The sequence below is a fragment of the Balearica regulorum genome, chromosome 3 (genome assembly GCF_011004875.1).
Source record: "Balearica regulorum gibbericeps isolate bBalReg1 chromosome 3, bBalReg1.pri, whole genome shotgun sequence".
In the NCBI taxonomy this organism is placed as follows: Eukaryota; Metazoa; Chordata; class Aves; order Gruiformes; family Gruidae; genus Balearica; species Balearica regulorum.
In genome coordinates this window covers 115,224,993-115,237,887 of record NC_046186.1, presented here as the reverse complement: position 1 = coordinate 115,237,887, position 12,895 = coordinate 115,224,993, and the positions used below count along the sequence as shown (strand labels likewise).

The window sequence follows — 12,895 nt, the reverse complement described above, 5'->3', positions numbered from 1 at the left end:
GAATTTGCTTCATTCATGTATTTGGCAAAAATATACTGAGTCATCGAAGTCTGAAGAGAAAGAAAGTAGCATTGAAGGGAAAGAAAGTAGCAACAGTAAATATTTGCCTAGAACTTAGGACTTATGATAATTGAACTACTTGTTATTTGTGTTAGCTGAAAATATTTTTAAATCAATAGTAGATTTATAAGAGCATGCCTGTATTTCTACTTCTTAAAATCAGAAGTTAGTCTTACAGACAGGGGACCTGATTTTCATTTATACTACAAAATCTACACTTCTTTTCTCAGTGGAAAAGGGATTTAAAGTAAAAGTAAATAAATTTAAGAATAAAGGCCACTGTACTACTACAGGTAGCAAAGATCTCAGGCAGGGAGTTTCAGTCCCAGGAGCAGTAGCTGTGAGGAGGGACTGTCCTAGGCTCAGAAAAAGTAGCTGCAGGTGAGGAGGGGTCTGAGTTCAACAAGCACCTAAGAAAAAGCGACAAGCAAGAAAAAGAAGTTGAGCCCAAGCCTGCTTATAAAGGGGAAGGTAACCTACTGCAGTGATGATCTGGAAGCAGAGGTATCGGGGAGCAGAGGGGAGTTGGCGAGATACCAGTGGGCCAGCTGCAAGAGGTCTAAGTCATGGGTGCCAACAGCACAGAAAGAATGGGGACTACCAAAGCCAGCTTCCAGTTGCTGTTACAGAAGAATTAGTAACCCATTTGATCCACATTTCATCAGGTCACTCTTTTGCTTTATGTAGCCACGCCATTTTTTATCTGATCTTGAATGACAGAGCAGCATTGACTGTTGTGGTTAACCACAGCCTTACTGTAAATGGGACTCCCACCCTGACTGCCATTTGTTATGCACTGCAGAGCTTTTATTTACGATACATGCATCTCAGACTTTGCCAGTGCAAAGTGAAAGATGAAGACTAGAACCTCTACTTATCAGAAATTTAAGTTAAATTTCCACAATTAAATGGATGAAACATGTACGAATGAAGCGAGAATAACTTATTTTCTGCAGAGGTGATAGAATTGCTAACCTGCGCAATCCAAAGAAAGGATTGCACAGTGGGAGGGTAGGTCACAATGCCATCTTTGCACCCATTTAACTTCTAGCCAAATTAAAGCTATGCCATTCTGTACTATTTCTACAATGTCTTAAATCTTAAGTTTGAAAGTGTTGTGGCTAAAAATTCAGAGCTGTTCTTACCAATGGACCCATTGAGCCAAGGCCTTAAAACCTGATCGGGCTCCTATGGTCACTAGATTTCTACACAGGAGCAAGAAACTATTCAGACTTACCTATTTGCACGATTTGCTCTAAACATTTGGGCCAGTGTCACAGGTGAGAAGTAGCCTGTTTACTGTCTTGTATCCATCAGTGAGAAACAAGTACATTTGGCAATGTCTATATGGTGATTCATTCACCAGGCAACAGAAGTAAAGGATTTCCAACAATCTCCCCCTGCCCAGCTGATGTGTGCTTTGTACTTGTCTCTTATGTGGTAGCGGTATAGCCAATATATACAATGTATGCTCTTCACAATCCCACATCCGCCCCCTTTCCCCCATCCACTGCAGTCTCGGACCCCACGCACACTTTTCCCCACAACCTGCCACCCTTTCTTTCCTCTCTCCTGCCCAGTTCCTCCCCACGTTTGGAGCGCTTCCATCCACCATACCACCACTGTGTTCCATAGGCTATATCCCCTTTGTTAGGTCTTCCAGCTTGGCAAGAAACGACGTGCTCCGACTGGGCTAGATCTACAGATTTCACCAAAAAAGTGATTAGAGCCTGAGCTATCCCTACATGTCCCTCAGGTCTGGTACTAAGACGATCTTTCCGTGTGACCACCTGCAGATTTGCACAGCATTTGCAGGAATTACACATTTTTGAGAATTTCTTTCCTGAGAAAACAAATCAGAAGATTAAATTTAGCTTGATCAATGGATTAAAAAATTAAAAAGGTTGGACTGACACACAGACATAAGCGTCATTTTCTTAAGAAATCAAAACTATTAAGATACATATATAAATTTAGCAGTTTCCTTTAATTGCTATGCTACTGACTTTTGGTGCAATAAATTGTAGATATGAAGGAAGAATCTGGATTGTTTCTGCTTAATGCCAGAATATAGAATGAAGTTTTATACATTCTCGTGATTTTACTGACTTTATTTCTGCATGTGCTTATCGTATATCAAACAGGCTACGGCTTCATACAACTGTAAAAAGTGGAAACCTATCTTGTAAGATTAGGATATTTTGCAATTATTATCTATGGGAACATGACTGAGCAAAAAGGTTTTACTGGTCTATTTTTAAATTAATAATTACAGAAAATTTAAAGTTGAAGTAGCTAAAAATAGGTTAAAAAGATAGTATGTTTACTATCTATATGTTTACTAATACAAAATTTTATTTTGTATGCTTTACACAAATTGTTGTATCAACTCAAAGTGTACAGCAAGTAGCTACTGATCTAATGCACATAGTTTATTCTAAATTTATCTTACAGAGTCAAATATTAGGCTTGCGAATCATATCTGTGCTGCAGGGAGTTTCTCTCCTTGGTGAAGGAGAAATTGGTCATGAAGAGGAAGAAAAAACAGACAATGATTTCTGCTCCAAATATTATATCACAGAAACATAGGATAAGTTGTAGTATGACTTGATGACTTACCTTGTATGTTGAACATTTGGTGTCTGAGTTACAAATCAGACATTAAGAATGGGCTGTTGCGATGCCGGAGATAGAATGTTAGCATTAGAGGGGTGGAGGAAGGGAGGCAGGGCTGAGACTGAGGATAATCTGTTCTGGCATCTATAGCTAGTAGAGCTATTGTGTAATTAATCGGAAGCCAAATGAAAAAATAGGTATTTTTCTGAATTCGAGTCCATTGTGGCTGTTACATTTTTCCATTTTTCTGAAAACAATTAGACCTCTAGGACATGAAAGCGATCTAGAGTAGGAGAACACAAAAAGGTGGCCTGTGCTGATTCTTATGGTATAGTATTTTTTGCCAACAACATCTGATACCATGTGAGTAGTGAAAATGGATTCCACAGCATTTTCTTTTATTTGGGCATTTTGTCCTGTAACATCTGCCCAAACCTACGTCTGAAGCACCTCGGGTAGTACATGTACACGTTACTGCAGTAGCTTTGTAACTTTGTTGTGGCATAGCGGTAGCTGCTTTCTGACTAGCTTTGTATTTTACCTTGTTTCTGCTCCTAGGAGTATGTCCCAAACTACAGCAATATTTGGAGGGGATCCCCCTTGTTTATCACTCTTCCGCTAGGAATGCTGGATTTCTGGGAGCATGTTGTCCCACCTTCAGTGGAACAGGCAGATGGTCATCAAACGCTGTCCTGTAGCCTGGCAGTTACACATTTACTCTTAGAGGGCACTTGGGATAGTGTTGTGACACCAAGCCATGCCTCTGGCACGTAAACTACAAAGTTCAGATGGGCTGTTGTCCGCATTTCCCATTCAGTAGCTCTAGGTCACTCCTAACACATTTTCAGAGGTCCATATTCTTGCAATGCACTCGCCTCGGGAGCTGGGCGTTGCCTTTCACAAACACCCCACTCTCCCAGGTAACTGCATGGGAAGAGGAGAAATACAGTATCAGTGCCCCAAATCACTCACGCAGTGCATAGTTCCTAAGTATTTGGCATGGCAGCAGCTATATTTAAGGTGTCAGAGTGGACCCTAGATACCAATTTCAGCATTTGTTCATGTTACAAAGTGGCCAGATGGGTATTTTCTGTATCAGTGGTTAAACAAAGATTTACTAAACTGAGGATTTCTTTTAAACAAAGAACTTCTAACACAGATACTGGAGCAGGCTAACCATTGCAGAACCATCTCCATTTGTCAGTAAGCTTTTGCAACCACCAAAATATCCCTGCCTATTGTTTGTGGAGATATTGTGAAAGCAGACAGTCAGTGTTGCATGAGCCAGAAAAAGAACCAGCTATTAAATTGAATTCCAGTTTTACCTTAACAATAGAGTTATTTTATCCCGTTTTCCCCAAATGTTACTCAATTTTAAAGAAGGGGGATTGGAGTGCCTAAAGCTCGATGGGAGGATGTTTTATATATTTTCATAGCTACCTCTTTGCAATAGCAGGGCCTAGCTCGTGTAGTTAAAGGAACATTGTAAATTCTGAGAAGCACTTTTTGAAGACAGAAAGATCCCTTTGTCATCATCATCCTCAACCCCATTGTGCTGGAATATAACGATGTGGTAAATGGTGAGATGTAGTTGCATAACTCTGAAAGTTGGTGTGTATTCCTTCAAAAGGAACTACAAGAAAGAAAAATTCCGCTGAACAAAATATTCAGATTTTACAATGCCATATTTTGTTACAGAAGCAAATTTTCTCTTCCCCCCCCCCCCCCAGACTATAACTAAACTGGAGGTATTTCAGATTAGAATGTTTTTAGGCTGGATCAGTATTTTTGGGGCAGATGGCCATTTTCACTGGCACAAGAGTAACTAGCATTCAGATAACTAACTGGTTTGTGGGTTCTCAGAGTCCAAAGAAAGGGAGAAGCAAAAAGCTAAACTCTAGAATAATTGACAAAATCTCTTTTACCTTTTTAGGTAATAGAAAATTTTGCTTCATCTAGGTTATTCAGTGCAGAACTGAAATGCAGTTCTTTAGAAGTCTTTGGTTTTTTTAATATTTTCTTACAAACTTTCTTTTTTTCTCATGTTTTAGTGCAAATTTTTAAAAAGTAGTGTCTTGGAGACTGGATATTTAGTGCTTATTTGAAAGCTTTCTTCTGTTTTTTGGAGACTTCCCTCTGTGTCTCTGACACTCAGTGAAAAAATAAGGACTTGAAAGTCTTCTCTGATCTGTCAGTTTGGAAGGCACACAGCAGCATTAAAATGTTACGGGATAGCTGTATATTCAATAGGACATAACTTCAAGGACCCGTGGAGCCTACATACAAGAGCTTTGGAGTAATTTGGGGAATTTAAGTTAGATTGTTTGTTGTGCCAAAGTCGCCTAGTCTTACCTTGTCTTCTGGGCAGATGTGCCTTCTCTCCAGCTGAACAGATCATCTGCCAATCAAGTCAAACCATGATAGGATTTTGAGGAGTTCACTCAATTCGATGACTTCCTATTAGTGAGAGATTGTAATCTAGGATCTGTGGGCCTTGGGGAGTGCAAGTTTCGTTTCACTTGCTAAAGTTAGAAAGTAAAAAAAGAGAAAGCAAATAAGAAAATTATAACGTACAATCTCCTTTTACTGTAGTCCACATGGAAAATGAGGGGCTGCCGTCATCCATATTTATACCAAAAATGCTTCCCATGTTCAACAGACCACCATGCTACTAATCTCCTTGCATTTTTTTTCCAAACCTCATTCTCACCCAAAATGAAAGTATATTCCATTTACTAGACATGTGTTGTGAGCTTTTAGGTTTTGCCTTTTTTTTTTTTTTTTTTTTTTTGATAGAACTGTGGGATTTAGTAAGTCAGCAAGACTTTTTGTACATTTGGGGATCAGTGTAAAGAAAATGCTATTTCCACTTGGTGCTATTTCAGTGGATTAGGCAGTGCATCAAAACATACATATTAGCTTGAGTGACAATACCTCAAGGTCTCTTAGCTCTGCTGGGACTACGATAGCTTCCTTGATGCTACCTGAGATTCTTGCACATATTTTTATCATAGCACTCTTGATGTAAACGTCTGATACTCTGTGTGATAGAAATTCTGCAATCTTGTAATTGATTCATTGTCTAGATGGCACTAATGGAAAGGAAATGAAGAGTCCACCTCAAAAAAAGAAATATTCAAGTACAGTACCATACCAGCAGTGGTTCTTAAATGTGTTGTATTTGTGCAAACTCCCCTTCCAAGTCCAGTGTTCAGTGGATTCTTGGGTTTAGCGAAAGAAGTGAAAGTAATTGGTCTGATGGCCCACTTACAACTACAGCACTGCAGGAAATTACTCAGGGAAATCTGTTGGTTACTGTCTCAGAAGATTCCCAATGGTCCTTTGGAACACAACACATCCTCTGGTGCGAATATTCAGATGGATTGCTCAAAAAACCACAGTAAACATTTTATAACTGTAGTCAATGTACATAATATTTCAACTCATATATTTTATATGCTTCACATTTGTCAGTTTTAATTGATTTAATGTAAGAGCTTTTTTATTTAGAAAGACATCAATTTTTATATTTAGCACTATAGATAATTTTTGCAAATATTATGTGTTCAAAACTTCTTCTTGTCTATATTGACACTTCTCAATGTACAGTGTTCAAAAAATTTGGCCTGAAAGTCAAATTCTTCTATCTAAGACAGATCTTTGAGTTGTGGCTTCACTTTTCCATGTCTTAAGGTAATAGCCATACAGTAAAAATAGATTATAACGTGTATATGAGAAGAATCAAGCACAGAGTTATTCACTTTGGTGAGAGAAGCTGTAAATTTAAACAAATGTTGATTTGTCTCTGTATATGATGGATATATACGTTTCTTATCCTATTCTTTTCCAGGCATCATTCATTTTATCATGATCGAAAACTACAGCTTATATATAACAAAATATCATCAGTGCTAGGTTCTTGAAGCAATTAGTTACCAAAATACTTGCCATTTCACTGGTGATAGAGGGTAACTAATTTGCTGATGCAGTTTCTTTCTTTCTTTTGATAGTGCTAGGGCTCCATCTGACACCAGATGTCTTTCTGCCTGACTGAGATGTTCCTGTGGTCTTTGAGGACTAACTTATGTATTAGAGGTGAGCTGTTACCTGTTAGTAAAAACAAAACAGCAAAGCTTGTTGATGAATATTTCACTGATAGAAAATGCTGAATATCCAAATGAAGTGGGTTTTATACTTAGGAGAAAGAAAATCAGGCAGCAATATGATGTTTGAATTTGGTCAGCTTCTTTGCTTTTCTCATAGAACTGGAGCATCCTTTCAAGTAAAAAAATGTTAAGATTATATTTAATTGGATGCATTTTCCTTTTAAGGAAGCTATGCCCTACATGACTGTAAGCTTCAGTTTAATGACTGGTTTGGGTGAATGAAGATCAGTAGTCAAGTGATTTGCAGAGGCATTGTGATTTGTACTTAGCATGAAAATAAAAAAATTACTGCATGTTCTGGGTATTTTGCATGATTACTTGAGATTTTATACTTACAAGGATATATTTATCTTATTAATTGATTGTTCCAGGAGACACGTGACTAATTACTAGCATGTAGAAATTACCTTCATTCATCTTGCCTTGCTATTGCTAAAATATAATACTAAAAAAATCCCCACTCATTTATAAATGGACCATATCAAAATATTATTTATGACACTTCCTGCCAATTGTAGTGTACAATACTTTCGTTGAACTATTATTTTGAATATTATTCAATATTCAAATGAATATTAATGAATATTTAGTTGAATGTTATTATTCAAATATTGACTCAATATGTCTTGGCATCCCATCTTTGTGTGAGAACTGTTCTGTAACAACAATCATATAAAAAAGTCAAAAGCTGTATTTCATAGAAAAGTCTGATGATTTAAGTAAACACAGTTGTGATTTATTGTAATTAAAGGTGTGCTGTGGCCTGCTGTGCCTATTTTCAGCCTTTGACCTTCTTGCTTCCTCTCTGTCCATTTATTCATTGCCTACAAACCTCATTCTAAAATTCTGAGCCAGAAGGGAAGGCTGTCTGCCATTTCAGTGCCTTCCTTCATTCCTCCATGTAAGGAATTTCTCCCCATGCTATGTCCCTGTCTGAGTTCAGGAGACAGATGTGGTGTCAAAGTAATTATTTTAGAATAACGCAACTTAAAGCTTGGTGGAGCTTGCTGTGGCACACCTAAGTATTTACCAGTCAGCCACATCAGGAACTGGCTGATGTGACTTGCAATCCTCATGTACCTGAAACAGCCAAATTTCTTTGCTGTGAGAACCAGGTAGAGAGTAATGCTTATAGATTAAGAATATTGGATCCTTTGAAGGGGCAGCTTTTGTGAATCTCAAAAAAATCCTGTTGTCTTTAGCTCAGCTGTGTCAGTCATCATAAAATATTTTAAGTTATTCTAAGTTACACAAAAGATGCTAATTAGGAAGGCGGTAAAAATACTTTTGCATGTTGGCAGCTGTAAGAGAATCAAAGTGTATGTGAAGGAAATGACAGCTCCAAATAAATATAAGGACCTGTCACATTCTCCTTCAGCCCTTGCTTGCTGATTCTTGAAACTCCTCCTAGTATTCAGACTATATGCTGTAGTTTTACCACTGTCACTTGTATTTTAACACTTAATGCTCTGCTCCAGCTAGCAAAAATAATGATGTTGAGCTTTGCTTGTTAAGTTGTTTTTGTTTCCAGTGTCACATCCATAATTAAATATACTTACATTCAATTGTATAGATGAAGGTGTTGGGATCCACCAGTACTATGACAAGAAAGAACCAGGTAAAATATAAATAACCATAACTAAAACTAAACAAAATTTCCAAATGTTCAATCTTTGACACCGACTGCTTGCTCTGAAAAATGCAACTTTGAATTTCTCGTTAATATATGCTAATATAACATAATTATGTTATATAATATGTTCATATAATATTTCTATAGAGTATTTCTACAGAGTAAGGAAGCACTGAAAGAGATTGTCTCTCCCAAGTTAGAGCCAGAGTATTTAAAAATGTTTTGTTTCACGGAAGAAAAAAATTGGGAAAATACTTACATAAACCCAACCTTTATGTCATTAGAAACCTCAGTGGGATTTTATACTCTAAATTCTTATATTTTATATTGTATTTTATATCCTATTCAGCCCTTTCACCTGCTGCAGAATACCAAAACCCCGTACTAACATGCTGGTGCGGTCCAAGGCTCCTGGCCGCGGCGGTAGTTGGGTGTTTGCTGGAATCCCAGCAGAGGGCATCGTGAACGCACGAGATGCCAGCCCTAGCCTCCTGCATCCCTACCTGGTATCTGAGATGGCCATTTCAGAGTGAACGATCAATTTTCTTTATCTGATTAATCCTGTTAATCCTAGAAGTTTCACGATGGGCCAAAAGGTCTGTTCGGCTAGAGTTACTTCCTCTTTGCGGCCAGGTTAGAGTGGAGGCTTGTGCGGGCATCCCGTGGGCCGAGTTTCGTGGTTAACGCACTGTCTCCGTGGCTCTGCTGACAGACTGACTCAGCTTCTCTTCTGGGTTCAGTTGCAGCTCACTTCGCTATCTGATGAGACTGGAGGCTCAGTAACACCAGCCCACCTGTTGGGCTGCATAAGCCTTTCTTTCACTGCAAATTTAAGATATCTGCTTTACGAGGTGAAAACATCAGGGCTGTCTTAATTTTTTGTAAATTTCTGTGTTTTATCAAACTGTATGAATCTTCTCTCTAATATTAGTATTTGCTGACAGCAGTCGTAATGATTATCATTCATTTTTTCGTCCTTTCTTTCTTTTAGCATCACAGATGAAGCACAGTTACTTAGAAGAGAAGCAAAAGCCAGCAGAATGTAAGGACATTTTCTGAGTTTCTACTTACAGTAAGACCAAATTATTAATTTGGATTGATGATGCCCCTGGTAAAGCATTAAAATAACCTCAGACAGCTTTCAGTGTAACTTTCTGCACGTGCCATCTAAGACAGACAGTCACAGAACTACACAGCACACAACAATTGAAGAGTTGTAATTATTCCTTCCTGGTATATTTGCAATCTTTATTTTTTCTGTGTCACTAAGCATGGTAGCTGCATTGCTTCTCAAAACCTTTGTCAAGAAGAATCACAAAAATAATCACAATCCAGATTTTTTCCTTATGAAATTTACTCAGCAGATGAGCAATAAACATTTTCCCAATCAGCTCTTAAATTGAAATACCAACTGCCTCAAAACTGAAAATTATAACTAAAATACTTTCAGCCAAAATCAAATTCCAGGTTAATAATCAGCTGCCTTCATAGAATGCTTTTAGCTTTGAAATGTCTACACTGTTCCTGCATTATCTGGTTAAAAGTAATTTCAGTTCATGCTATCACACAGCAGTACTGTGACAGTTAAAGATTTTCATATTAGTACAACTTTTCTTTAGTTCAAGTTTTATAACTCCTGCGTAGTTGTTATTGCTCAGAGCATTCATTAGTGTTCAAACATTATTACACAACACCTCTGAAAAATCTAATTGATTTTTAGATGACTTCACAAAGTAATATGTATGCTGCAAGAACTGCCTTAACATTTTATCTTATCGTAATGGCAACTCACATGGAATCACGTGTGCATTTGAAGGCAAAATGTGTTCCAGAAGGAAAAGTTATTTGCAACACCATAAGGTGTGTTGGGAGCAGGGTGAAGCCCAGCTGGGGATGGGTATAAAGGTGCGCACAGCCGTGTGGTAAATCTACACCCGCTGTGGAGGGTTGTGTGTCAGTCAGAACCAATACAGCTCTGTAAAGGTGAGGAAGGGTTTTAAGTAGGGAGGAGCGTAATGGATTTACATCCCTCGTGCTCTGCATAGCATTATCTTACAGGCCCAGATAAACCCTGTTATGCAGAAGCCTCAACTGTTATCTTTTATATGTGCAACGTGCAAAAGGAACACAAGCTACTGTACCTTGTTGCTGTAAATATAAGGGTGGCCTAGGCACAAAGCACTGTACAGCGCACTTCTTAAAAAAGAACGGGGTAACTTTATTCACAGCTGCTGATTTGTATATATAGTTTGGTATCTCTACAGGCAATTTCCCATTTTGCATATGTGGGTAAATATTCCCATATTTATGAAGGCACCCATTGAAAATGTGATCTTACATGCCTAATTAATATTATCATAACAGTTCCACCAACACTGGCTTCAGTCCAATAAAATACAAAGAGAAGTTGTATGTTGGTGTGCTCTTTTGTTGATATATGAAATCCTTCATTTTTTCACTCTATAGCACTTCTATTGTAAGCTCCTTTTTGCAGGGAGGTTTAAACACAACTGTTAAGTCATTCAGTCTGGAAGTTGGCATACAAACTGACAGCTTGGAGCGCAAAACTTTTCATCAGGTTTCCTTTAAATAGGCTAGATTTTTAAAAGACAATGTGTTCTAGTTTCTCATGGGTTTTACTGTACACTTATGAACAGAAAACTGCTCACTTTTAAATGATGAAATTTCACAAGTTATTAGAGCCTGATTCTCAGCCATGAAACAAGCCAATTACTAGCAACTCCAGGGGAAGCTTTGCCTTTTGGTTTCAGGATTCGTGTATTAGGCCAGAATTTTCACAATAGTTTGCTGAACACTAATAAATTTGTTGAAGAATTGTAGCAGTCATGCAGTTTCTTGTTTGCTTGACTTGGCAAATTCTTCAGACCAAATTTTCAAGAACAAATCATATAAATAACTATACTACATATTATAAGTTATGTCATTCACAATTACCTGTTATTAATTCCTCTATATATGCATATATTCATGCATATATATTTTGCAGACATGTTAGTGCCTGCTTTTTGAAATTAGGCAATGAAATGCTAGTTCGAAAGAATAGTATCTGTTTAGGATTTGATAACTTGAATCTGAGTTAACGTACTGACTGTAAGATGCTTTCTCATTGCAAGTGCTTAGCAGCTGGATAAGATAGTACATCCTGAGAGCTTTGTACACAATTGCTATGGTGAAGTCATGGTCAGTGTGGATATTTCATGCTAACTGTTCCTACGGCAGAGCCTTTCAAAAGGATCTCATTTGACAATAGAAACTGATAGAAACCATAGCCATTTCCTTCCAATTATAGGTAAGTTTTATGTTTAAAGTAACTCCTGGAAATCTTAGTTTTGTGTTTCCACAGAAAAGGAAGCTCAACTTGAAGAACTTTTTGTTATATACAAATGTATATTTGTACACACACACACACGCACGCACGCACACATATATATACACTCACCTATATATTCACATTTGTCTATCTTCTTTTTTTTTTTTTTTTTAAACTTTTATTTGCCAGCTCGAGATTATCCTTGGATACTAAAAAACAAGCGACCAGACAAACTGCGAGATACGCTCAAGGAGGTCGAGGTATGTTTCAGAAAGTTTCAAGTACGGCAAGATATAATCCGGTTTTCAAACCTCTTTCAACAGCTTTAATTTTCATAAAGATCCAACTCCCCCAGTGATGATAAGTGTGCTTTTGTCTGGTGGGCTGTTCTAAAACAGCTGCATCTTTGTGTGGCATGCTTCATCTATAAACTTGAAAATCAGAAGTATGTTAACCAACAGTGACAATGTGTACTGCCAACTCCACTCTCTGTTTTCTGTTGTCCTTTAGGACTTAATGCAAAACAGTCAATGTACGCTGAGCAAATGGAAGAACAGAGATACCTGTCAGGTAAAATGTTTTGACAAGCTCTTGCAATGTTCAGTCGGTGGAGCCAAACAGCCATTCAGTGATTGATGCAATAGTGTTAAAATGTTAACTAGCACAAACAATTATTGGGGGTTTTTAATGTATGTGCTCTTACTGTCTAGATTGTGTTTATTTAAATTTCTAACCTGAAATAGATGCTACAAAACAAAAATCTGGTTTTTATAAACAAGAAACATTACATTAAAGGACCCTGATTCTGTGAGATTGTTATCATTTGGGAAAATTGAAAGCATCCCGTACCTCAAAATAGCAGGCTAAGGGAGCAGTTAATATATATATATAGACAGGTCTGGAATCTATGTTACATTGCATTTTGATATCTTAATTATTTACTGTCTGTCACAAATCTTTTTTACTTTATACTTGTGTAACATGGGAGGGAAACTACAACTCTAAACCAGCTAGATCATTAATCAAGTTGTGGAACAAAAGATATTGTGACATGTGGCACACATGTAGCTATGTTCTCTGTCTATATAA

General features: G+C 37.5%; 1 protein-coding gene across 4 annotated transcripts in view; it reads left to right on the top strand.

Annotated features, from left to right (window-relative positions):
* The window catches only part of WDPCP (WD repeat containing planar cell polarity effector), a 160,307-nt gene that overhangs the window by 42,363 nt on the left and 105,049 nt on the right, over positions 1–12,895 (top strand). For all 4 annotated transcript variants that reach the window (XM_075749668.1, XM_075749669.1, XM_075749670.1 and 1 more), the window contains exons 5-9: positions 6,687–6,771; positions 8,416–8,460; positions 9,467–9,517; positions 11,996–12,066; positions 12,317–12,376. In XM_075749668.1, coding sequence (XP_075605783.1) covers positions 6,711–6,771; positions 8,416–8,460; positions 9,467–9,517; positions 11,996–12,066; positions 12,317–12,376 — 288 coding nt within the window. In that variant the 5' untranslated portion in view covers positions 6,687–6,710. The remainder of the gene's footprint in view (positions 1–6,686; positions 6,772–8,415; positions 8,461–9,466; positions 9,518–11,995; positions 12,067–12,316; positions 12,377–12,895) is intronic.